At 27.3% G+C, this 25,000-nt stretch overlaps 2 protein-coding genes across 2 annotated transcripts in view; both read left to right on the top strand.

Annotated features, from left to right (window-relative positions):
- The window catches only part of LOC101240722 (E3 ubiquitin-protein ligase CHFR), a 68,123-nt gene extending 47,274 nt beyond the window's left edge, over nucleotides 1-20,849 (top strand). The window contains exons 8-14 of the mRNA XM_065807284.1: nucleotides 4,281-4,366; nucleotides 4,491-4,580; nucleotides 6,203-6,286; nucleotides 7,004-7,074; nucleotides 15,210-15,297; nucleotides 20,302-20,488; nucleotides 20,612-20,849. Coding sequence (XP_065663356.1) covers nucleotides 4,281-4,366; nucleotides 4,491-4,580; nucleotides 6,203-6,286; nucleotides 7,004-7,074; nucleotides 15,210-15,297; nucleotides 20,302-20,488; nucleotides 20,612-20,651 — 646 coding nt within the window. The 3' untranslated portion in view covers nucleotides 20,652-20,849. The remainder of the gene's footprint in view (nucleotides 1-4,280; nucleotides 4,367-4,490; nucleotides 4,581-6,202; nucleotides 6,287-7,003; nucleotides 7,075-15,209; nucleotides 15,298-20,301; nucleotides 20,489-20,611) is intronic.
- Nucleotides 20,850-23,213: 2,364 nt separating this feature from the next.
- LOC100208099 (vacuolar protein sorting-associated protein 53 homolog) overlaps nucleotides 23,214-25,000 on the top strand; it is a 35,571-nt gene continuing 33,784 nt past the window's right edge. The window contains exons 1-2 of the mRNA XM_065807283.1: nucleotides 23,214-23,363; nucleotides 24,556-24,636. Of these exons, the coding sequence (XP_065663355.1) occupies nucleotides 23,283-23,363; nucleotides 24,556-24,636 (162 nt within the window). The 5' untranslated portion in view covers nucleotides 23,214-23,282. The remainder of the gene's footprint in view (nucleotides 23,364-24,555; nucleotides 24,637-25,000) is intronic.

The following is a 25,000-nucleotide window of genomic DNA, read 5'->3' as shown; positions in this document are numbered from 1 at the left end:
TTGCCAGCAGCACAATGCTTTAAAACAAGGCCTGATGTATGTACACTAGGGTACATCACTTGGAATAAAAGTTTACAAAGAAACTTCTAGCATCAGCATTTAGTGCCAATATATATAAAAAATTAAAACTCAAAAAAAAAATTAAACTACTGGGGAGAGTTAAATAAATATAAAGTAAAAATTCAAGAAAAAAAAATTAATAACCTCTTCTACCCACTGGGCACCTTGTTTTTTTTCTGTAGATGTCAGATAAAAATGACAATTTAAAAAATTTTAATCTCTGTTTTAGTCCGCTTTTGATGTTCTGTGTGTCTAAATAGATATGAAAAAAAAAATACAAAAAAAACGAATGGCACTAAAGTTTCCTATTTGTTTGGCAATGTTACATATTTATATTGAAACATATTTACTGTATAAATAATCAAATGTTGTTTAAAAAATGTTTTTAATATCTTTTTTAGAGTGAAGTTTAGACATTATTAGTCTATTAACCATCCTAGCCCTGACAAGTCCACCTCTTTTCTCAAACCTGCAAACAATGCAGATGCATGTGTTACCTTCTCTTTCACAAGGCTGTGTGTGTAAGGGAAAGTAAGATGCTTTAAAAGGTAACTCCAAGAAATAGTCAAGATCTTGAGTATGTATTTGACAAGTAAATACAGGTTCTGGTTTATCTTCTTTTTCCCAGTTTATCAGTTCCTGTATGGACATAGCTACCAGATTGAGTTTGACCTTTTTCCTGAATTGAGTGTCTCTATATTCCAAACCATTCCATATCTCCTTAATGGTCTTAATGGAAAGCCTCCTAGATTCCTTATCTGAGCTTGCTATAAGGAAAAGAATCAAAGATTCAGAATGAACAAAATAAGCTTTATTTTTGATGTAAAGAGTAACAATTTCATTTATCTTATTTTATTGTTTTCTCAGCAGTCCTAACAGTATTATTAAGTCTTCTGAGGACTTCAATAATACTGTGTTTTACTTTGATTTTGTACCACATGTTGAATTACACTTGAGCTACCCATTTTAAAATTAAGTGAAGTCTTTAGCACATTTTCAGTAAAACCATGGTCACTCATATAGAGAAAAAAAATAGCTTCTCCTATAGTAAGCCAACTGCTATGGTAAATATTGTCACATTTTTTTGGAGGTTTTCAAGATTTGGGGCGATCTTGTCTGTAGTTAAACAATAAATCAGTTTATAGCAGAGAAATAAATCTGTTGACGCTGAACTAAAAATTTTTTCAAGGTTCTGGATTAATGGTTCCAACTACACAATAGGTTTAAATATATCAAGTCATTCAATACTGTTTATTTAGAACTAGCTTTTCCATTTGGTACTGCAAAGTCAACCTTTTAACTTGTGGGTCCATCCAGTGACAATAATGTGCCTCAAAGTTTTTTGAATGCCCCGTGTTGTCGCTCTTGATATAGTCTCAATTTTTCAATCCCAATCATTTTTCTTTTTTATTCTCATTTGTTTGACACAACATCAAAATTGGAAATTCACTGAGATATGATTTTTAATTTATGAGTTTAATGATCTAACATCTTCAAAAAAAGCAAGTTCATTGAAAGGCAAAAAAAAAAATTTTCTTATGAATTTTAATTTTTGATAAATATTGGCACTAGAATATTGACACTAAAAGTTTTTTTGTGCATTTTTGCTTCAAGTGACATACCCTAATGTACACTCCAATGCAACTATGACTATATCAGTCAATTTAGGTACACATTGATGCTCTTATTCTATGAATTTTGAAATAATTTTAATAAAAATAATTAATAAACATAAATATAAATAAACAACAATAATAGTTAAATAGCATAAAACTACTTTGAAATAAAACATTAAAATTTTAAAAAAATTTCCCTGAGCAGGATTTGAACCAGCAACTCTGTTAGCTGCAACTCAAAATAAGTTACTTGTTACATCTTCAGCACTGCGGCAATATATAAGTTGCGTTAAAACATTTTTTGTGTACAAATGTTTCTATTATGTGCACATTATTTGTATGCGCATACAAAAAATTCTTTTAAATTTAATGTTTTAATATCAGTTGTAATTTTTCAAAATAAAAATAAACAAGTTACTTAAGAAAATAGTTCATGAATTTCTACAATTTAAAAAAACTTTGAAAATTCAAAAATGAAATACAGCCACATTACAATGAATCACAAATTAAATTATCAAATTTAATTGCATAATTTTTTATTGTTTTTACAAAGTTGTTTTTGATATTATTTGTGTATTTTCCTAGAGTATCCATCAAGTCTAGAGCATCTATTAGGTTAGTTATTATTGGAGACAAAAAAGTGCCTAATCCAAATCAAGTTCTTAAATCATATGTTGCAATTATGACCCTTTCCAATTTTTTACTGATTCTAATTATTTTATTTACGCTAATAATATTAATAATATTAATATTATTTGCTTAATGCAAATAAAATAATATTTTAATATTTATACAGTATGAATATCTTATGCAAACTTTAAAAGTAGAAACAATGGAGACGGCTGTATTGGTACAGATGGTTATTATTATATAAACTGGTTATTATTATTTATAACAACCAGTTATAGTTTATTATTATTAATAATTTATAAATAATAATGTTATTAATAATTTATAAGTAATAAATAATAGTAACAAGAACTTATACACAGATTATTATCTTTGAAGTATTTACATAGCCTTTATTTTGTGTGTATGTTGAACACAAAATGTTTATTATTATGATTTAAAATTTACATATAAAGATTTAATTGTTTCATGTGTACACTAAGTGTCTGATATGATGTGTTGTCTGCCTGTTGCATGATTATTCTAATAGCAATAATAATAAAGAATAAAATGTTTAAAAAAGTAATGTCATTAAACAAACAAAAAACTTAAAAAAAAAAAACATAATAAAAAGGAATCCAATAAAGAAAAATAATTGTCATAAAAAAAAAAAGAGAAACTTTAATATATTATTATTTGCATAAATATACAGTTGTTTACAGATATACATAAACACTCATGCATACAAATATGCATTCATACACACATGCATATACAGAATTAAAAGAAAGTTTGCTATTTTTAAAATTTTAGTACGATTTTTATGGTTAATAATTATTTGTATGATTTTTATAGTTAATAGTTATAGGCAAATATTGGAAACTAACATGGAAAGGTATTTTGGCATCAGTTTGGTGCCAATTTTTTAAAAGAATCTGAAATTATTCAAATTCTTTGAAAAAAAGAATTGATGGAGTCAAATTCTAAATCAGCTCACCTCTGTAACAATGGTACTTTATTAATGTAATCATAGCTAAGTTACTGTCAGATATGTCAATGCAACAGGGTTTATTTGTTTGTATTAGGGGTTTTAACTTGGGTTAAAATAACATTACTTATAGCTCACAGTGTATATTTTTTTTAAATGTTCTCTTTATAACGATTCACCTACTGCAAATATGAGTGTTCTAGTACATAATAACAATAAATATAAATGTTCTAGTACATTATAACAATAAATATAAGTTTTCTAGTACATAATTACAATAAATATAAGTGTTCTAGTACATAATTACAATAAATATAAATGTTCTAGTACATTATAACAATAAATATAAGTTTTGTAGTACATAATTACACTAAATATAAGTGTTCTAGTACATAATTACAATAAATATAAGTGTTTGACTACATAATAACAATATAATTTTGAATAATGTTCAGGCTTCTCTTATTGTTTCTATACTATTTCTTGTTTTGCACTATATTCCATATCTACTCCTCACTAACTACTACTACTTGTTTGTTCCGCATCTTTTTTCTACTACTCTAGATCTTTTTTATATCATTATATTTGTTAGATGCATTTTGGTTGATTGGTTTTATGGTTATATTTGTTTGTCATGTGGTCAAACATTTTTTCACGCTTCACTTGATTAAAAATACTTCACACTTGGGTAAACGAACTCCATAGCACCTCTAAAAAATATTTATTATTTGTTACATTTTTGTTTGATATCTTATATATCAAATGTTTATTTTTTATTTAAGGTTTTTGTGCAATTATCTTTTTTCTATTAATTTAAAATTGAACAATAAATATATAGTCAACATAAGTAGAAGATGATTTGATAACAAAATTTTTTGTACTATTAAATCAGATTTATTGTAAGTTACTTTATTCATAGAATGAGGTAATTTAAAATAAATCTGATTTGATAATATTTAATTCCATTTTGCTGATTTGTTAAAAATAAAAAAATTCCTTTATTTTAGGAGTTCTTTTAAATGCAGAGAATGTGTTGGATATAGCTCATCTGACTCAACTGACTCTGATAGTCTTTATCAGAGATCCAATACAGGTTAAGAATTAATTAAATTATTATTAAGAACTAATTTAATTAAGAATTAGCTGAATTAATCCTGTTCAAATAAATATATAAATTGTGCAGTTGTTCTGAAGTTGATTTAACTTTATGATTCTAGGAAACATTTGTCAAGAGGGAGATACACATTTGATATGTTCATGTTGCTTTAGATTGATCTCAGCTGTTCCACCACTTTCTGATAGGAGATGTAAGTTGTTTTAATCTCAGCTGTTCCACCACTTTCTGATAGGAAATGTAAGTTGCTTTTTCACCTACCAAATAAAACAAACTAGGTAAGAGTGACTTCTAAAACCTAAAAAAATTATAAAAATATGTTGGCATAAATAAGTTATTAGCTAATTTTTTTTTTTAGCTCACCTCCCCAAGGCCGATAAGGTCACTACAGATGAGGAGGCTACTTGTGGTTATAACCCTCTCTCAACTCTATAACTCCGAAACACAAACCTTGTTGAACAAGGCTGCTGCGCGGAGAAACAAGTTGAGCGCGGTACTACCAGGGATGTGGTGGGGATCAAACTTATTAATTACAAATTAAGTAAAAAACAAAATTTAAAAGTTCTTTTCAAGACTCTTGATTATTTAAAAAGTTCCAAATATATATTAATAATATATATATAAATATAAATATTATCAACAACAAAAGTTTTAAAGATATCAACTATTAAAATTAATTTAATTAAAGTTGTCAACTAAATAAATGTTGACATTATTGAATTTTTTTTCTTTTTGCAACCTTTTATTTACCTTAATGTGTTGTTTGTCAGTTGTTGCAGTTTCTTGCGATTGATTTTTTACTACCTTTCAGGCGAGCTCTGAAACTTTCAGCATTTTTAAAATTCTGATGAAATTGCATGTTAAAATTGTTTCTGGGGCTGACAACAGTGGGAGTTTGATTTTTTTGAAATTTATGAATCATTTTAATATTTGCTAAGAAGTGTATTTACAATTTTTTTTTGTTAGATTGCACCACTTGTTATAAAAAAAATGCAATTATTTTGTATTGCATTTAGCAGTTGAACTAAACTACATAATATGAAAAAATATGGCAGATACACACAAAATATGCCAGGTATGCACAAAATATGCAAAATTTAAACTTCAATTGGTTAACTTTAAACTTTAATATAATTTGGAAACAGTTATTTTTTATAGCGCAACTTAGTGTATGATGTTGAAAACTTGATTACAAAATTAATATTTGATAAAAACTCCAAAAAAGTTGATTTCAAAACTTCGATTAACTTGTATAAAATGATAAAATATATTACATCATATAAGTATTTTTTTATTCCAATTTTTTTTTGATTTATGATTAAATTAGTCATTCATACTTTTATTAAAAAGCTGGTCTTGAAAGTTACAAAAAGGAACCAAAAAAAAATAATATTTTGCTGTATAAAAAAGGAACATAGACATTTTTGGGGAGAAAGAATTATAAAATACTACCATAAACTTATCTGATAAACCTTGAATAAAATAGTTTTGAATGAAAACCATAAAAAAAAGTTTCCATAAATGTAGTTAAAACCATTTTACTTAAAACAAACATGGTGCTTATGCAGCTGTAAGAAAACCCATGTCAATGGCCAGATATTAAATTACATGGTGGTGTAAGTAGTTTTGTTTGTTCCTGGAAAAGTAAAAGCATTTAATTTTCAGTGAAAACAAAAAGCATACACTTTTGCTCTTAGCGCCCCAGTGATGAGATATGTTTTTTTTTTTTTAATTGAAACTATTTGTAGAGTTTTAAGTCTAAGTTCTTGATCTCCTGGTCTTTGACTCATCTATTATTTTTATTTTAATGTTTAGGTGTGTGTTGTGGTAGATTTTTTTGTCATTTATACTGGAAGTGCTCTAAACCAGGATGCCGTGGATGCTTGTCAAAATTTAAAGGTAAAATAGCTCAAAACAATCTGCTACATGCAGTTCAGGTATAAAAAGTTATGGGATAAAAAAAACTATTTTTGAATAATTGAATAGTTTTTTTTTTGATTTAGACAAACTATTTTTGTTGACCAGTTAACAAGTTCTTTACAACTTTTGTCTTTAATATTACCTTATAAATTCTTAACAAGTTTTGATCATTATCTTAAAATGCTGTTAATTGTTATATGCTATTTATTTCAAAATAGTTTTTTTTTCTTTGTATTAACAGCTATAATTTTTTCCCCTAAAATTTACATAAATGTTTTAATGTTATATAGAAAGAAATCTAGAAGTATTTAGAACTAAGTTGTTTGTCTAATTTTGACTCTCAATGTAGACATTGTATTGGAGTATCAATGTTCAAAATTTTTTAAACGTTTTTGAATGGTTGAAATTTTGACTTGATTTTAACCAAAATCATGCTAGAATAAGTCTGAAGCCAAACAAGTCTGCCAATCATATTTTATATTTTATTTATTCAAGCAATATTAAACTTTTGTTTATTGGTTTTTTCATTTTAACTACATTTTTTAAAAGAAATGCATTTTTAAAATAAAACAAATTTGCCAGATCAAAAATAAACCAAATCAGTATAACACGTTATACTGATCAACAATGATCTTGGAAGGCATCTTTGTGCTAATGTGGCAACTGTCGCTGTATTTGTATATTATTTTTTTTTAGACATGGACTTGGATGAAAAACATTTATCAGAATTGATATCTAAAAATCCATTTGAATCTGAAATATTAAAAGTATGTTTTTTATTAAATCAAGTAATCAAACTTGTTTTTTATTCAATAAACTTAAACTTGTGTTTACTGTTGTTTTTTTTAGTGTTTTTTGTTTTTTTTTCTGTGTTCAAAAAAATAAATTTACATATTTATAATAATTTAGTAGTTAGGGTTTATAATACTTATTTTCTAATTTTACTGCACTGTTGTGTAGTCTGGTACACACTGTCTGTAAACACTGTTTTCTGGTACACACTGTCTGTAAACACTGTTTTACTTTTTGAAGCAAAATCTAAAATAATGTAACTATAAAGTTCTTGTTGCCTTTTTTGTTGACAAAAGATAGTAAAATGTTTCTTATGGGTATGACCTGGATTAAAGCCTTTTTAGCAAATGATTTTAGAAAAATGGTTTTTTTGTTGGCTAATTAAGTGATATTATTTACAAAATGAATGACAGTTACTTAATATGTCTTTAAATACAAAGAGATTCTCATCAATTCCTAAGTTACTTAATATATACTTTTGTGTAAATAAAAACTGGAATCCTAAGTTACTTAATAAATACTTTTGTGTAAAAACTGAAAGTTCCTAATCTTAAGAATCTTAAGGATAAAAAAAATAAAAAGAAACAGAGTTTTATTGAGTTTTGATTGGTTTACAATGTTCAGGCATTGGAAAATCTAGTTAATTCTGTTTCCTGTACTTGTTTCTAATTCCTAGAATTGCTAATAGGTTTCCTTTGGATGTTGACTATTGGATCTTTGTTTTTGTTTATTTTATTTTTTCCATCATTAGTTATAGAGTAAATCATTTATTCTTTATTTTTAACTTTTTCTATTATTTTTTTTAAAACTCATTAATTTACAGCTAATTATTATCGCAATAATGTTGTTATTTCCTGATGAATGGCAACACTCTTTAGAGTGAGAGCAGAGTCTTCTGTTTTACATCTTCTTAGAATATTTTTTACTACTGACCCTTCATGACAATTATATATCTATTCAAAGTTTTGTTAAAATTGTCTGTCATTATAGTTCTTGTTGTTATCTTACTTCTGATTCTATTTTCTACCTCTATAAATTTTTTATATGTCCTTGTATGGCTGTTAAAGGATATTATTATCAACAGATTATTATTTTAGGTTCTAAATTTTGTCATTTATTAACTTATAAATTAAAATAAGTAACACTGATTTTTTATTGTTAACAATTATTGTTGTTTTTTATTCAAATTACCATTTTTCAGTTCAAAAATTAAACACTTATCTTATCATGTACGAGCTTAACTGCTCAAGAGAGGTCCAATAATAGCAATCGCTACTCACTTATTAACAATCAATGCATAGGTATATTTTCTGGCTTTGCCTTATTTGTGAGTTAAAAAGCTGCTAATAATATTATTTAATGAGGCCAAATATGACAACAGTCTTATTTGGCCTCATACTTCTAATGATGCTAATTCTCTTTTAGACATGGTTCAAATATGCAAGTTCTCTAGCCCTGTGATTCCTTGGATATGTAGCAACTTCAAGAGTAGTGACATTTTTGATTTTATGCAGGATAGTGCATCCTATCACAAAGCAAAATTTGTCCAGACATGGCTTGATGAGAATATTTCTTACTGGTCCAAGGAAATCTGGCTGTCTATAAGGGCAATTCCAAAATTTTTTGAAAACAAAAATTGGTATAGGTGTGGAAGATTTTATATGTAAAACCAAACACATTTTTATAAAAAATACTTTAAAAAAAATGTACAACTGATTGGGTGATTTTCATTAACATTTGATTTTTTGTTAACATTTCTGTAATTTTAGTAAGTAAGAAAGTTGTGACTTTTTTTGAGACCATAAATTAGCTAAAATACTTCGGGTTCAGACAGCACATTCAATTGGTTGATGACTTGAAAGATATGTAAGTTGCAAAACCTCTTCAGATTCTTTTGTGTTCATCAAATCAACAGATAAAAAAACTAATTGTAGTAAAAGGTTCCACCTCAATTTGACATACTTGTACTAAGTCAATCTAACATTTACAATCTTCATAATTGATATGGGTTTAATCTTAAAGACAATTTTTTTATTTTCTTTATCTATTTAACCTTGTGTTTTTGAAGGTTATGCAATTTAAAATTGAATTTTTTTTTTCTTAAAAAAAATGTTGCTACCATTATGATAATTTGTTTACGATGTTTCAGATACATTTGTTCCTGTTAACTTTGTATGCTTTGCGATAGTTTTAACTAATTTTTTACAAACCAAATTACTATTTTTGCATTAAGAGTGTTCTGATGATCTCCTTTTTCTAGATTTTTATAAATTTTTTTCATTTGGTAGTTATTTTTTAAGAAAACAAAGTTCAAGTAAGGATTCAAAGTTACTCTTGCATTTAGGGTAACTTTGAACACTATTAAACTTAATGCCTATTTTAATCTTTTTATTCAAAAAATTGCTTTGCTTTAAAATAACTTTTGAATTTATCTAATGTATCTAATAAGAATATTTTGACAATAAACATACAAGCTATTCAATAAAATAATGCATATCACTAAATAAACTTGTTGATCAAATTTTAAGGTTGTGAGTATAAAAGTTTAAAAGACATACTCTAAAACATCATTTACTATAATAAAATAAAAGTTTAAAAGACATACTCTAAAACATCATTTACTATAATAAAATAAAAGTTTAAAAGACATACTCTAAAACATCATTTACTATAATAAAATAAAAGTTTAAAAGACATACTCTAAAACATTTACTATAATAAAATTGCAGTGTACAAAATCATTTACTATAATAAAATTACAGTTTACAAAAAATCAAAGTTATAATATTTAAATGTCAATAAAATTAATGCAACTCTGCAACTAATATGTCATCATTTATTGTATACACACTCTCATCAATTAAAAAGGACTCATTTGGAATGTTTCCAAACAATTTATCAGCAATTTCAATTTTTTTAACTTGGCCAGGTTATAAGTTCCCTTATACCAAATGAGACAAAATGAATTTTCAACAAGCTATTGTTTTTTGGTGTTAATAGATGTCATAAGTACTCTTTTTTAAGAGACAAATTTTCTCAATATTACAATTGTCTTGTTCAACTTGAAAAATCACAATCAACTTGGATTTGTTCATTGTCACAAGTCATTAGGTTGAGCCACAATAAACTCTTTTATACCATAACCATGATCTTCAAAAGCATGTGCATTGTAATTGTTCCAATGAAAGAACTGCACAATTTTACTGAAAGTCCCCAATAACTTGATAAACATATTTCTTAAAAAATTATCCAGTATTGAGTTAAACATCAAATTTCACATTATATCCACATTGTACATGTTTTCTGGATTTACTCCATTTATTTCGTTCTCTAGGTTTTGAATAACTGAAAAATAGTTTTATATGACAATCCTTAACACGTTTCCTTAAAATACTATAAGGCATTTTATCTTTCAACAATGGATATCTGTCAAGATATCCGTTGAAAGCTAACACCATTTTCTACCTGGTTGGCAATCTTTAAACTATTGTCTTGTTTTTTCTGCTATCACCCAAATGGTATTCCTTTTATATTTATATAAAGTAAGTGATTTTTAAAACAATATTCCTGATCAATACTAAAGACAATATGGTGCCCCACTGATTTACAGTGTTTATTTTTTAATTTATAGAATAATGTTGTTTTGGGTGCTTAAAAAATTTAGAAGCCTCAACAATAGACATTTATTCCAATTTAATTTTCACCAATTGCCTCTTGAAGAGTAGAACTTAAGTAATTGGATTTAGTACAATATTTTCGTGTGCCAGGAGTTCTCAAACATTTTCTTGACATTTTTGAATGCTAAAAATATAAATTATTAATAAAAGTTAGCTTATTAACACCATATTGGCCAAAATTATAAAAATTATAAAATAAAAATAATAAAGTATGTTAACAATAGTTATTTTAATTAGGCTACTACAGTAAAAAGGTATTTATTATATATTATGTATGATTATCAAGATATCTATTATATATTATGTATAATTGCAATGTTACCCAGACAGCAAGAAAAACATTTTGGGGTAAAATTGAATATTCAAAGTTGAGTTGAAATATATATCGTATATTTTAATAAATATATAGCTGAGTTGAAATATATATTTTGAGTTATGTTAAAATTCAACAAATAATTCAATAAAATACAAAAAGTCTTACATGATATTCACAATATAATACATATTCACAAATTAATTTTTTCAATTAAAAAATAATTACATCGTTGCTCTCAGTTTTATTCACAAAATTTTCCTCATCTATATTTTATGGAAAAAATGAAATTGCCCTACTGTCTAGCTCTCCAATTTGAACCCTCTGGATTTTTCTATTTAGAAATATGTTCAGGCCAAATCTTGTAAGCAACAACACTTAAAGTTTGAAACCCTGAAGACTTCCACCACCCAGGCTTGGTCCAACATGTCAGCTGAGTATATCTGATAAACCAAGTTTTGTCCTTGAATTAAAAATTCTAAAAAACCAAGTTTTGTCCTTAATTTGAGGCTTTGATCAAAGCTTATGGTGGTTATACTAATTAGAATTATTCATTACTAAATTATGAACAAATTTTCTCTAAAAAGGTTTTTATAATTGATGAAACTAGAGATGATAACTCCTTTGAGCAGCGACCATGGTAGTATTTGTAGAAAAGAAACAGACAGTGCACACCAATGTGCTATTGGTATGTATTGGATGATGATTGCATATGGGTGGTGTCTCAGAGAGGTTGATTTTATCAACAACTGTAAAATACCAGAGTATTACAGTGCCATATTGTGCACAGAAGGCACCCTGTCAGTGCCTTTATCATGCATTATGGAGGCTGCATAATGGGTCTTTTATTATGACTTTAAGTTGGTTAGCAGATATAAAGCATTTGTAAAGATTATTGCTTAGGGTGTCATACACTATGATCTAGTCAAGTTCTCTAATTATTAAACTCATGAACCTTTAGTTTATTATTATAGTCTTTTTTCTTGTATTTTCACAACACAACATTAAAGACACACTTTCCCACCGGTGGTCAAAGATAAGTGTTAAGTACCATAACATAAGGGAAGACTGAAGCTCTGAATATTGAATTCTGATTTTGCTTTTTATTTTAAAACTTTTTAAACAGTTTTTTTAATTTAACGCTTGATACAAAAAATAGTCGATAACTTTTGATTTTTAAGTTGACTTTAAAAAATGCGTTATAAAAAAAATTTATAGAATAGAATAGCCATTTTACAAAACAAATAACAACTTTATAATATAAGACATTTTATTTACCTTATCAGCATTATTTTGACACTAAATAAACTGTGCATAAAAAAATACTGTTTAAGTTTATGACTTTTTTCATAGTAAAAACAAAAAACATAGAATAAATTTTTGTTAAATTTATATTTGTGCAAATCAGTTTTAAAAAGGGCTCAAACGTAATCAGACAGATTTCTTAAGTTTGTTGCTAGGAGCATAAAAAAAGCCTTGTCTAAAAAAAATATTAATTTAGGGGCTTTCTATTAATTTTTTAAATTTTGAATGTTTGTTTTGGCAAACCTTAAACAATATAAACAAAATATTGAATAAATGGTGGAATTATCTGACATGTTATAATGGAAAATAATACAGGAAGCACTATGGCTTTACCAACATTAAATATGAGAACCGTATTCGATAGTATTGAACCGATTAATCCTGACAATACAAGTTTTAACGCTGGTGTAGATATTGATTTAGTTGTCGAATTTAAAAAGCTTTTAAAGTGTAGCATTCATATAGTGAGTTGTTCACTTTACCAGGGTGAGCTACTGCTTTGCTATGTTATATCTGAAATTGGTGGACAAGTATTTGGTATTTTTATCCATAAATCAACATTCATTCATTTTTTTCCAAAGATTCAGATTCCGGTATATGTAATTCTTAATATAGTCTGTAATCTGAGTACAGACCAGCATGAAATTAAGTAAAGACCAGCATAAAATTTATTATTTAAATAAGTTTCCATTTCTATTTCTAAATCTGGTCTAGTCTAGTGTGGTAAGGTATTTCAGGGTACTGCTGTCAAGAAATAATGTTTATAATAGCCTCAAGAAAGAAAAAATTTGTGTATTATGCTGCTAAATAATAAGATTAGACAATCCAGGAAAATTGGTTTTTGAATTTTGAATTTTGAAAATTGAATTTCCAGTACATAATCAAAGTTTAGGCAGTTATGCCCTTTAATGCAGTTATGCTGTTAAACTTTAAAGTTGGTGTTGCTGATAGTGGTAATATATAGTGGCTACGTTGATAGCTGTAGGCCTCAAGAATTCTCCTCATTACTCATTCTGGCTTACTGAAAACAAGATCAATTCGATGTCAAAGTCAAAACATTAAATATTTTTCTCAGAGTAATTTTACTAATTTTTTTTACAAATATTTAACAAATTTTCTTTATGACTTTAAAGACTATAACAAATGTGAGTTCAAAGGGTAGGACATGCTTCGTCAAATGTATGAAAAACATCCAGGTGTTTCTTTCACTATTAAAAAAAGTTTTTGTGTAATTGTTAAGAATTTAAAGATAAAAAGTTTTTAACCAAAAATCACAGAAATTGCGGTGTTATATTTAAACACTTGTGTATCTTGAAAAATACATCTACTTTTAAATTCTGCCAATATCAAAGTGCTTGTGAACAAGTAAATTTCTTGTGAACAATTGAAACTTGAGAATCAGTTTATAAATAAGTTTTTTGTAAAATATTCAATTTTTCTAAATATTTTAGAAAACCTACAAGTAGTTGAAAACTTTAAAGTGGTTTTCCAAAATTACCGTAGCTCCAAATTGTCTTTTTTTTTTTGGAATTATGCTTTTATTTATTTCTCACTCAAATCAATTAGTCAACAAGCCAGGAAAAGAAAGTATTTAGAGACAGTGACTTAATATACAGCTTGTAAATCACCCTTTGCCTGGATGAAACTAAACCTCATCATTAACACCCCAAAAAATTTTATACATACATATATATTAGTTATAAAAATTATTGAAATGAAAAATTGAAAATGTTTTGAGAAATGGCCTTTTAAAACCAGCAAAAGTAAGAAAAGTTATAAAATCTTTTTTTAAAGTAATGCAAAATATAGTTTACAGTTAAATACAACATTAATAGATTTAACGGTTGAAAATACATAGAATTGCATATTTTACTATCGTTAGCATTAAAGTTTAGGATAGCCTTAAAGTAGTTGTCTATATATTTAGGTGAAGAAATGTCTTTTATTAAGTATTGCTCCCAAATGCTGAATGTGATTTTGCTTCCTGTTCTAAGAACTGACTGAGTCCCTTTCCTGTTATGTTGATGAATTGCTCAATGTTCATGAGTATTTCTTAAAATGTAGGGGCTTCAGATACTCCAAATTCTTCCTGTAAAAGACTTAAAAGACCTGCTCAGATTTTTTAAAACATTCTTATACTCAGGATGTACATACACACCAAATGTAAAATCAATGACCTTTGAAAAGTTCTAAAAGTAATCCAGAAAACTAGATAGCTCTTTAGGAAGTATTTTCTCCAATCTATCAAGGGGTCTTAGAACCTTAGAACATTTATTACCATCAAGTGTGTCACCATGATATAGTTGGAAGAGAATGTTCTGCTAACCAATCTTGAAATCATTGCAAAATGTTTTGTTTATGCCAAAGGTTTATGGATGACTTTAGATAAAGAGCTGGTGGTGGACTCTTAAGGATCACCTAGCTATCATTAGGGTTATTTTCATGAAATAGCAAAGGAGTTACCACACAATTAGTATACTCTTTTGCTTTGATCTTTCTACCTCCTGGGGTTAGACAATCCTTATTCTGCTTTTGAATAAGGATTGTCTAACCCCAAAAATAAATTTTAAAATAAGTAATGAATTTCAAAAATTCATTTGTAAACTTTGTGAGATGATATAATTCATATAAAAAAAGCATGGTTTTATAACCAAAAAAAAAAGTGTCTAGATAAGTAAAATACTGTTAACAATTGGGTTGAAGATCCGTTGACTATTTCAAGTTAAAAAAGACTGATTTAGTTTGAATCTTACTATTTTACAGTGTTAAGAGTTTATGTAGTTTTAAAATTTTGTAATATTCTTTTTTTTATTAGAGTTATCTTGTCAGCAAAAATATGAAAATAAAAGATCTATTAACACATTGTCTTCAAAAGCTGGATTTAAAGCAGTTTACCACCACAAGTAAGATTTTTTTAAATACTTTCACTTCTTTTTAAATAATCAGACTGTACCACAGTAACAGAATGTTAAAAGTTCTTTAATTTCAATACTAAAAACTCAATAATTGTGTTTATTATATTCTTGCTTTTTATTGATTTCAATCATATTTTTAATACTAAGGTTTAATAATTATAATAAGTTTACTTTTTTAATTCAATAATGTTAAAGATATTACCTGATACACCGTAAGAAGAAAGCTTATGGTAAAGACCAGCATGCAAAACTTTATCAAAAACTTTAGAAATGTCAAGAGCAATAGTTTTAACCTCTCCACATCTATCTAATGCACGATAGAACCTATTGTTTATTATTGTTAGTGAAATCCATATTGATAATCAGAAAGAAAGATATTAGACTCAAGATAAGAGGTAAAGTGTTTGTTAATTAAAGACTCAAAAACCTTGCTTATGATAGGAAGAAGACTAATGGAATGGTAGTTAGATGAGTCAGATTGCTCTCCAATGTTTTTGAAAATAGGGATAACAGATGCAACTTTCCAGCAGGCTGGAAAACAAGACTCTGATAAGTACTTGTTAAATAGTTTTGAAAGTATTGACCACAGTTCCAAAGGACACTTCTGCAAGACTATAACAGATATGTTGTCCAGGCCACAAGCTGTAGAAGAGTCCAAGCAGGAAATCACTTTAGATACAGAAGCTGGAATGATACGAATGTCAAACAATGTATCAGCCTGTTTGTCAGCTATGTCAGGTAGAATCAGGTGGATTCAAGAGATGATATTGATGAAAAGTTCTTGGCAAACAATTCAGCTTTGTCTTTAGGTAAAGTGACAAAATCTAAACCATAAAATAGAGAAGGAACAACAGATTTGCTCTTTATATAGATACTGTTAAAGATTCTCCAGAAGTCACGAAAGCTAATTTTTGAGATGAAATAACTTTTTTACAATGGTTTCTAACAAAGGCAACAGATGTCTGTTTTCTGGAGAATTGTTTTGCTGATAGATATGGAAGTAATGGTTACGATTGGAAATTGCAGCAGCGCAATGTGAGGAAAACCATAGAGAAGAGTAATGCTTGATTTGGAATTGTCGAGAGGGAATAAAAGATTCCATGCCAACCTGAATCCAAGAAGTTATGTGAAAAGCACATTTTTCAGCATGAAGATGAAAGATTTCAACTCAAGGGGCATCAAAAAGAAAATCAACAAAAGAGTCCCATTCACACTGTGAGTCTAAATTGCAAAAAAGTGGCCAAAATTTTTTCCAATTTCTTTTTTTATATAGAAAGTGAACTTGGAGCCATTTTTTTATACAATCTTATTAAAACTTAAATAAAAATTTATCCTTTTCTATAAAGGAAGTTGAAATTGATTTATTCTCAGAAAATATTTATTGTAAAGTGAACAAAACTTTGTTTGCAAAATTATTTAAGTGTTTTCTTTGTTGTTGATTAAACATGAAAAGATTAGAACTTTTAAACATAATTGAAGTAGTTGGTATTAAACATGTGAATTTGCAAGCTCTCCAGCCTTTGCAAGCTCTCCAGCAATTTTCTCTCCAGCCTTCCCTCTCCCTCCTTCCCTTGGCTCATCTAGTGTCTTCAGAAATAATTGGCATTTAATCGAAGTGGAGCAAATTCAAGCAGCAAAAAATTATTTGTGTTGTACCCAATACATTCATAATAATGTGGTAGAAATTAGAAAGGGTTGAAAAGTGGACATTTAAAGTTTTTTCAGTTTTTGTGACCCTTAAAATACACACCTTGAAAATTTTAAACTCTTCTTTAAAAACAAAAAATCAAAGTCTAAAAAAATCGAGTTATTACTTTTTTTTAAATTAAAACAGTAATTACAATAAAATAAGAAAATAAAATTAAAAAAGTTTTTTATTTTTAAAATACTGTTTAATGAGATAAATATTAAATAACTTTAAAAAAAAATTTTCAAATCTTGAAATTTTCTCGGACTTTTTTTAGTAATTATATAGCACTAAATGTTACTTGTAAAACTTGTAATAAAAATTCTGCAAAACATATTTTCCAGTAATTGGATATATATACTTTCTAAATTATAAAAAAATTGTAAATATTGAAATAATTTTTAATAAGTCGACTTTTGACCACTTTTTTGTGATTTGGACTCATAGTGAGTCAGCTTTAAGGTGGTTGTAAGAGGTATTCTGATGATGGAGAAAAATGAGATAATAGTTTCAAAGAGATCAAACCATGATCAGAAGCACCTAAGGGTTAATGTGGAGAAACTGAGCATGACTAGGTACAGAAACATGATACAAGTTGAGTAAAGAAGGTAACTGATTCAGATGGTCTGAAAAGCGAGTTGGAAAGTTGACTATTTGTGATAGAGATTGAGAAAGACAACGTTTGAGGGCCTTAACGCCTGCAGAGTCACTGACACTTGAGCCAAGCCATTCAGTGTGATGAGCATTAAAGTCAACAACAACAACGATATTGGCTGATGGATAAAAAGAGAAGGCATGGTCAATTTGATCAGAAATAACATCGAAAAGAGTGCATTCTTGAGATGAAGGAGAGCAATATAGAACAAAGAGAAAGGCAATAGAGTGAAGTGGTGCCAAACGAAAGTACATAAAAGAATAGTTATAATAATGGATTCAAACCTAGTTTTCCGTCAAATGGGTGAATTCTTACATATATGAATGTAGTGAATATGGGTGAATGTAAATGCCCAAGCTAAGCATGTGAGTATTGAAGTCTTTACGAATTAAAGGAAAACAACCATCAACACTAAGATCACAAAATGAGACAGCCGAACTCAAATTAGTCACTCAAAGAGCAAGTAGGTCTGGTCAACTTTGCAAGAGATAGGACTTAACGGAAGAAAAGTTACTTTGAAGACTGTGAATATTAGTAAATGATAGATTTAGAGAACTTGGTGATAACCATGGTTTTTTGAATTTTATAGTTTTATAGTTCGGGAAACTTGACTATCAGTCGGCCTCAGAACCATAAAATTGAGTTATAGAGCTGTTCCCTCATTAGGAGATAATAGAATGAGTTGCCTAGTGATAAAAACAGAGACACAAGCAAAACCCATGCATTGAGTCAATAAGATCCAGCATTCAACATCCTAAACTGGAAACAATGTATTATAAATACATCTGTGCTAGCCTATTAGATAAAAAAGGGGTGCGAGGCTGGTCAACAGATAGAATCTGTGTACCCCTTAAGACTTTGCCTAGGCGGTCTTCTACAAAATAGTAGCCAGATGCATTTATTCAAAAGTAGCCAGATGCATTTATTCAAAAGTGTACAAGGTCCTACATGGCAGCAGAACACGAAGCAGGAAATAAAGCATGTATATATATATATATGTATATATGTATATATATATATATATATATATATATATATATATATATATATATATATATATATATATATATGTATATATATATATATATATATATGTACATACATACATAAATTTAAAGCAGACAATAAATTGTGGTTACAGTTTTTGCTACAGAATCATTAGAACTATGTCTTTTAATGTTATACATACACCACTATTATTATAATGTAAAACATACACCACTATTGTATCTCATAGCATACAGTAGTGGTTACTTTACTATATAAGTTTGTATTCATCAAGGCTTATTTTTTAAAGCTAAGGGGTTGACAAAAAAAGAGGATTTCAAAAAAAGGAGTTGCCTCCTTAAATGAGGTGAATACAGTAAAAAAAAAATTAATATCAAACAAGTAATATATAGTAGTAATTATATCGAGAGATAAGAGCTGATTATTTAATAAAGATACACAAAAATGTAATTTAAGATAAATTTTTAGGCTAAGTAGTATTTTTTTTAGATTATCAATTATTTAAAAAATATATTATTCATGTATAGAGTACATAGTAAGTAGAAAAAATATGTTTTTTAATTAGTATATTAAAATGTTTTTTTCTTTGTCTGATTTCAGACAAGAAGAATACCTTTTTTTTTGTAAAGTTATATACAATCCACATACTATAAAATTTTATACAATGCACAAGTTATAATGAATATTATTTTATCACACATGAATTAATAACTTGAAAATGAAGTTATACAATACAGTTACTTTACTTTAAAATTACAAAGAAAAAAATTTTTTAAATGAGTTATTTACATCTTCACTTCCAATAACTCTGCAAGCAACAACTAAGTTTGTAAGATGAGATAAGTGAGTTCATAAAATAGAGAGTTAAAAAGAATAGTTAGAAAATGATGACTTTGAAACTGATGACTTGAAAAGTTGTAAATTGTGTGAATCAAGTAAACATGAAAACAGTAGAGAATTTCTTTAATTCTACTTTTTTAAGAAGATCTTATGAATTATAAAAATTTTGATAGCATGTAGTTTAAATGAAGGTTTAATTTAAATGATGGCTTTTATTTCTTACTATTTAAATTCTATTTAAAAGTAAAAGTATTTTGGAATTTTAAAATCTTTTTAAATATTGTAACTTTTAGTTATATTATTTTACAAGTTTTACAGATAAATACATTTTTTTAATAATTTCATTCTTAACTATTTTAGAAAATAAAAAAAACATTGCAGAAAGTTTTAGACAACAATATTTATATCATTAGAATATTTTATGAATTTAACTTAAACTTTGTTATTTGGCTTTGATTTTGAGTCAATTAAAAATAAATTTATGATTTTTTGTTTTTGACTAAAGTCAGTTAAAAATAAATTTATGATTTTTTGTTTTTGACTAAAGTCAGTTAAAAATAAATTTATGATTTTGCTTACTCAAACTCAACAATTAATTGACTTTGTATAGTTGTCAATTAGCTGTTGACTTTAAAAATGCAAAATTATATATATTTTTAATTAATAGATACTATTACAGCTTTTTTATTTATTATAGGTTATAGATTTATATTTAAGATCTTTATTTTAATATAATGGATGGCTTTTTGACTTGCCCTAATGTGTCAATTATTGTATTATTATATTTGTCTTATTTTTTTAGAGGCTGCAAATATTAATTCAGAAGATATTCTGTGCTACTGCTGTGTTTTAACATTATTAAAAGAATTGGCTTATCAATACCGGGTTAATATACCTAGCTCTGAACTACCTGTGGATGTTGTTAACAGACCAAACTGCTATTGGGGCAATAATTGCAGGACCCAAACTCATTCACCTAACCATGCAAGGTACAAGTTAGTATTTGTAATTTTTTATTAAGAATTTTATTAAAAGCCAATTAATGTTGAATATAATATACTATAAAAAACCAACTCTAAATTATTTCTATACTTATGTTCTTTCTTTTTTAGGAAGTTCAACCACATATGTACACAAACTAGATTTTCTTAATTGTGTGATACGTAAGATATATGTGTGTGTATGTGTGTGTAATTATGTATACATGTGTGTTATTGTATGTGTGTTTTTATGCATGTGGCAGTATTTTATTCATTTAAAATTTGTTTGATATCTTTTTTATATGTTAACAATTTAAAGACTTTTATCAAGCAAAATTTTTTTATTGAAATAAATTTAAAATCAAGTAAATTTGCTATTTAAAATAGTGAAATAAAAGGTTTCTTTTTTTTTTTTCTTTTTTCTTATCATTTTTCATTACTTTGTTTTATATGGTTTTTTTAAAATTTCTTGAATATATTTGAGTAAGAATGTAAAGTATCAAAAACTATTTTGTAATGAAATATTTTGAAAAAATATATGAACATAAACAAAAACCCATAGTTCAATTATCTTTTACAAAGCACAGTGGAATATTGGTTTTGCTTATATAAAGGTTTTGTTTATACAGGGTGAGGCAGAGGAATTTACTTATTTGAATTAGCCTTACTGAAGTGTGATTTGCTATGATATCTTTAAGGAGGGGCTTAATCAAGAGTGCAAACTGTAAAGTATTGTTTATATGATGAGCCGCATTAATTTATTTTGTTTTTTCTTTGCAGTAGTCGTGGCATGAAGGAATGTGTAATGTGCTTTTGTGGTTGAGGCATATTTTTCCTGTGGTAAATCAATCATCGCCACACAGCCTGCATTTTGTTGGCACTTCCATGTTGCACCTCGTGGCCGTGTTCCAATCGTTTCGTGGGTGAAGAACTTCAGGGAATCTGGAGATGTGAAGAAGAAGCCTGGTCTCCAAAGGACTGCAAGATCTCTGCAGAACATCAAAGCAGTGTGGCAATCTATCTTGAAGTCTTCCTGACGATCTGCCCGCAAGCATGCATCAGCTCTTGGGTTATTAGCTCATTCTGCTAGACGGATCCTTCATGAGGAATTGAAGTTCCATTTCTACAAGATTGTTGTCGCCCAAAAACTGATTCCTCGGGACTTCGATGCTTGTGAGGCTGCGTGTAGGGCCCTTCTTGACTTGCCTGATGACACGCTTGTGTTCTTCAGCAATGAGGCACACTTCCATTTTTCTGGAGCTGTGAACAAGCAGAGCATACCGTATTGGAGTGCTGAAAACCCACGAGAACTTCACCAATGACCTCTACACTCGCAACGTGTGACTGTTTGGTGCGCAATATCCCGAGTTGGAATAATCGGTCCCTGGTTCTTTGAAGAAAATGAGAGGACAGTTTTGGTAACATCTGAGCATTATGTGACGATATTACAGGATTTCTTCCTGTCAAAACTGAACGAGATGGGCTTGGACGATGTTTGGTTCCAGCAAGATGGTGCAACTGTGCATACATCAAGAGCATCCATGGTTTTCTTGAACGAAGGCTTTCCTGGGCACACGATCTCTTTGAGGGGCAATCTTCAGTGGCCAGCCAGGTCCTCTGATCTTGCGCCTTGCGATTATTTCTTGTGGGGACATCTGAAGTCCGTCGTGTACCATGACAGACCCAACAACTTGAACATCTCAAGAATAACATTCGTGAAGCCATCGCCAACATTCCTATTAAGATGGAAAGAGTCAACACCAATTTGCGGACACAGCTGACACAATGTATTGACAATAACGGACATCATTTGCATGATATCATCTTTAAAACTGGCAAATTGTAAAATTTACTTGTTCTTGATTATGCTATTACAAAATTCGTTTGTATATATTTAATACTTTTGTTATAATATATGTTTCAAATAAGCAAGTTTCTCTGCCCCACCCTGATATTATTATATATTTTGCTTATATAAAGGTTTTGTTTATATACTAAATATTTTGTTTATATATTAATATATATATATATATATATATATATATATATATTATATATATATATATATATATATATATATATACATTTTTTAATGTAAATTCACTTCCCCAAGGCCAAGAAGGCCACTACAGACGAGTATCTCAACTCTATAACTCCGAAACACGAACCTTGACAAACAAGGCTGCTGCAAGGAGAGACAAGTTGAGCATGGTACCACCAGGGAAAAATGGTGGGGATCAAACTTGGAACCTCTTGCTTATGAAGCAAGCACTCAACCACTACACCACTACTTCCTAATATATAACATATTGTTTATATATGTATGTATATATATATGTATGTATGTATGTATGTATGTATGTATGTATGTATGTATGTATTTATATATATATATATATATATATATATATATATATATATATATATATATATATATATATATATATATATATAATATATATATATATATACACATACAAACATATATATTTATATATATATATATATATATATATATATATATATATATATATATATATATATATATATATATATATATATATATGTATATATATATATGTATATATGTATGTATATATATACATATATATATATATATACATACATATATATATATATATATATATATATATATATATATATACATATATATATATATATATATATATATATATATATATATATATATATATATATATATATTAATATGTATGTATATGTATATGAATATATTTATACAGATATGTACATATATAGTAATAAAATGTGAAATAGTTTAAAAATGGTGGAGTCTTTAAAGTTAACCAATGACCAACAAAAAGGACTTGTATTTTCAGATGAGGTAGAGGAATCTTTAAAAGAGGTATTTCTAAATTCTGTTCTGTTATTAAAGGTATTTCTAAATATTCTGCTCTAAATTCCGTAAAAAGTTTTCTTAATTATTTTATTATATAACTTGAGTTTTTTTTACATCATCTGTTATAACCTGCAGATCTTCTCTCATAATAACAAGTGTTCTTTTATATTCTCTCATAAAACAAAACTAGAATAAAACATTAAAAAAAAGTTGTTTTTTTAAATTAGATTAATTTGTTAAACAAAACTTTTATACAAGTGTATTTAGCCCATTTAGGAAGAGTAACAGCTCTTTCCTGCTCTGATTGTTTTGCTAGTGACTCTCCTTGACTAGTGATTCTATTTGTTGTTTGTCTTTAATACTCTTTTTTTTTCTCAAAATTTTGAACTATTTAGCTCCTTTTCTAATGGTTATTTTAAAATTGTTGTCAAAATAAGCTGCAAGCTTTTTGATTTAACTTTTTTTCCATTTTTGTGTCTTTTCTTTCCAAAAATTTTGTTTTCTGTCCTTAGTTCCTTTTCATATTTTTCAGTTATACAATACACAGTTGTTTTTAAATAATTATCCACTTTAAAATAATTATAAGTAAACAGTACTCCTAGTATAATGTTATTGTTGTTGGACTTGTATTGTTTTCTTACATCTGCCATTTTTACATCTTCCATTTTTTATTACTAAAAAACAATTATTTTAGATTACCACTATTTTTTATCTAGTTTACACTAAGACATTGCGATTTGCTCATAATCCATTGCATTTTGTTGAGTTTCATTTTTGATTGAACACCCATTTTATGTGTTGTTGTTTTTTGTTGGGTGAGGGGGGGGGTTGTTTTTTTTGGCTTGATTTAAAGGAGAGAAAAAAACAAAACTTTTTTTGACTTGTTTTCTGGTTTGCATTTCTTCATTTATTGTTTTTACTATTTAAATAAATTTTGTATAAAATAATCAATTGTTAGTAATTTTTTTTATTAATATTATTTTGTTATTTTACTGTTTGCGGGTTATCTATTTTTATTTTTTTATTTTGTGCTTTTCCTTTACTATTCTTTGTTTGTACTTTATTTATTTTTAGGTCAAGTTTTGTTATTACTTCTTTGTAGTTTATTATTCTTTTTTTACACTTTGTTTATTATCATTATAAATTTTTCTGTTAAAAGTGTTTTTAAATTAAAGATTTATTAAAAATTGATTTCCAGGTAATAAATAGCACAGATCCTTTAGATGGAAAAGATTTTAATCCTGTCGAATATATTAATACGTTGTTTCCAACAGAACAGGTACCTTTTTCTATTATTCTTTTTTTTTTTTTTTTTTAATTTACTCATTTTAAAATTTAGTCTAAAAAATTCGGTTTATTATTCTCTAAAATAAAAAGATTTTCTAATATAGTGGTCTAGAGCCTTTATCTTAAATAGCAAATTCTGTTTCAATTCCTATATATCTTTTAATGATAAATAGATGAAGGGAAGATGGAGTAGGGAGAAATAGAGAAGATAACAAAATAATAGATGTGAAAGTGTTTATATGTCACCTATAAGAAGACCTTTTTATTTTTAAGATTAACTTTTTTTTTTGAGAGTGTAGCTAATTTAAATTAATAGATTGCAAATTTTGCAGGATCAAATAACTTTTTACTAACCA

Source organism: Hydra vulgaris, chromosome 10 (genome assembly GCF_038396675.1).
Source record: "Hydra vulgaris chromosome 10, alternate assembly HydraT2T_AEP".
NCBI classification, from domain to species: domain Eukaryota; kingdom Metazoa; phylum Cnidaria; class Hydrozoa; order Anthoathecata; family Hydridae; genus Hydra; species Hydra vulgaris.
Note: the sequence above shows the minus strand (reverse complement) of the source record. Positions and strands in the feature narration are given on the sequence as shown.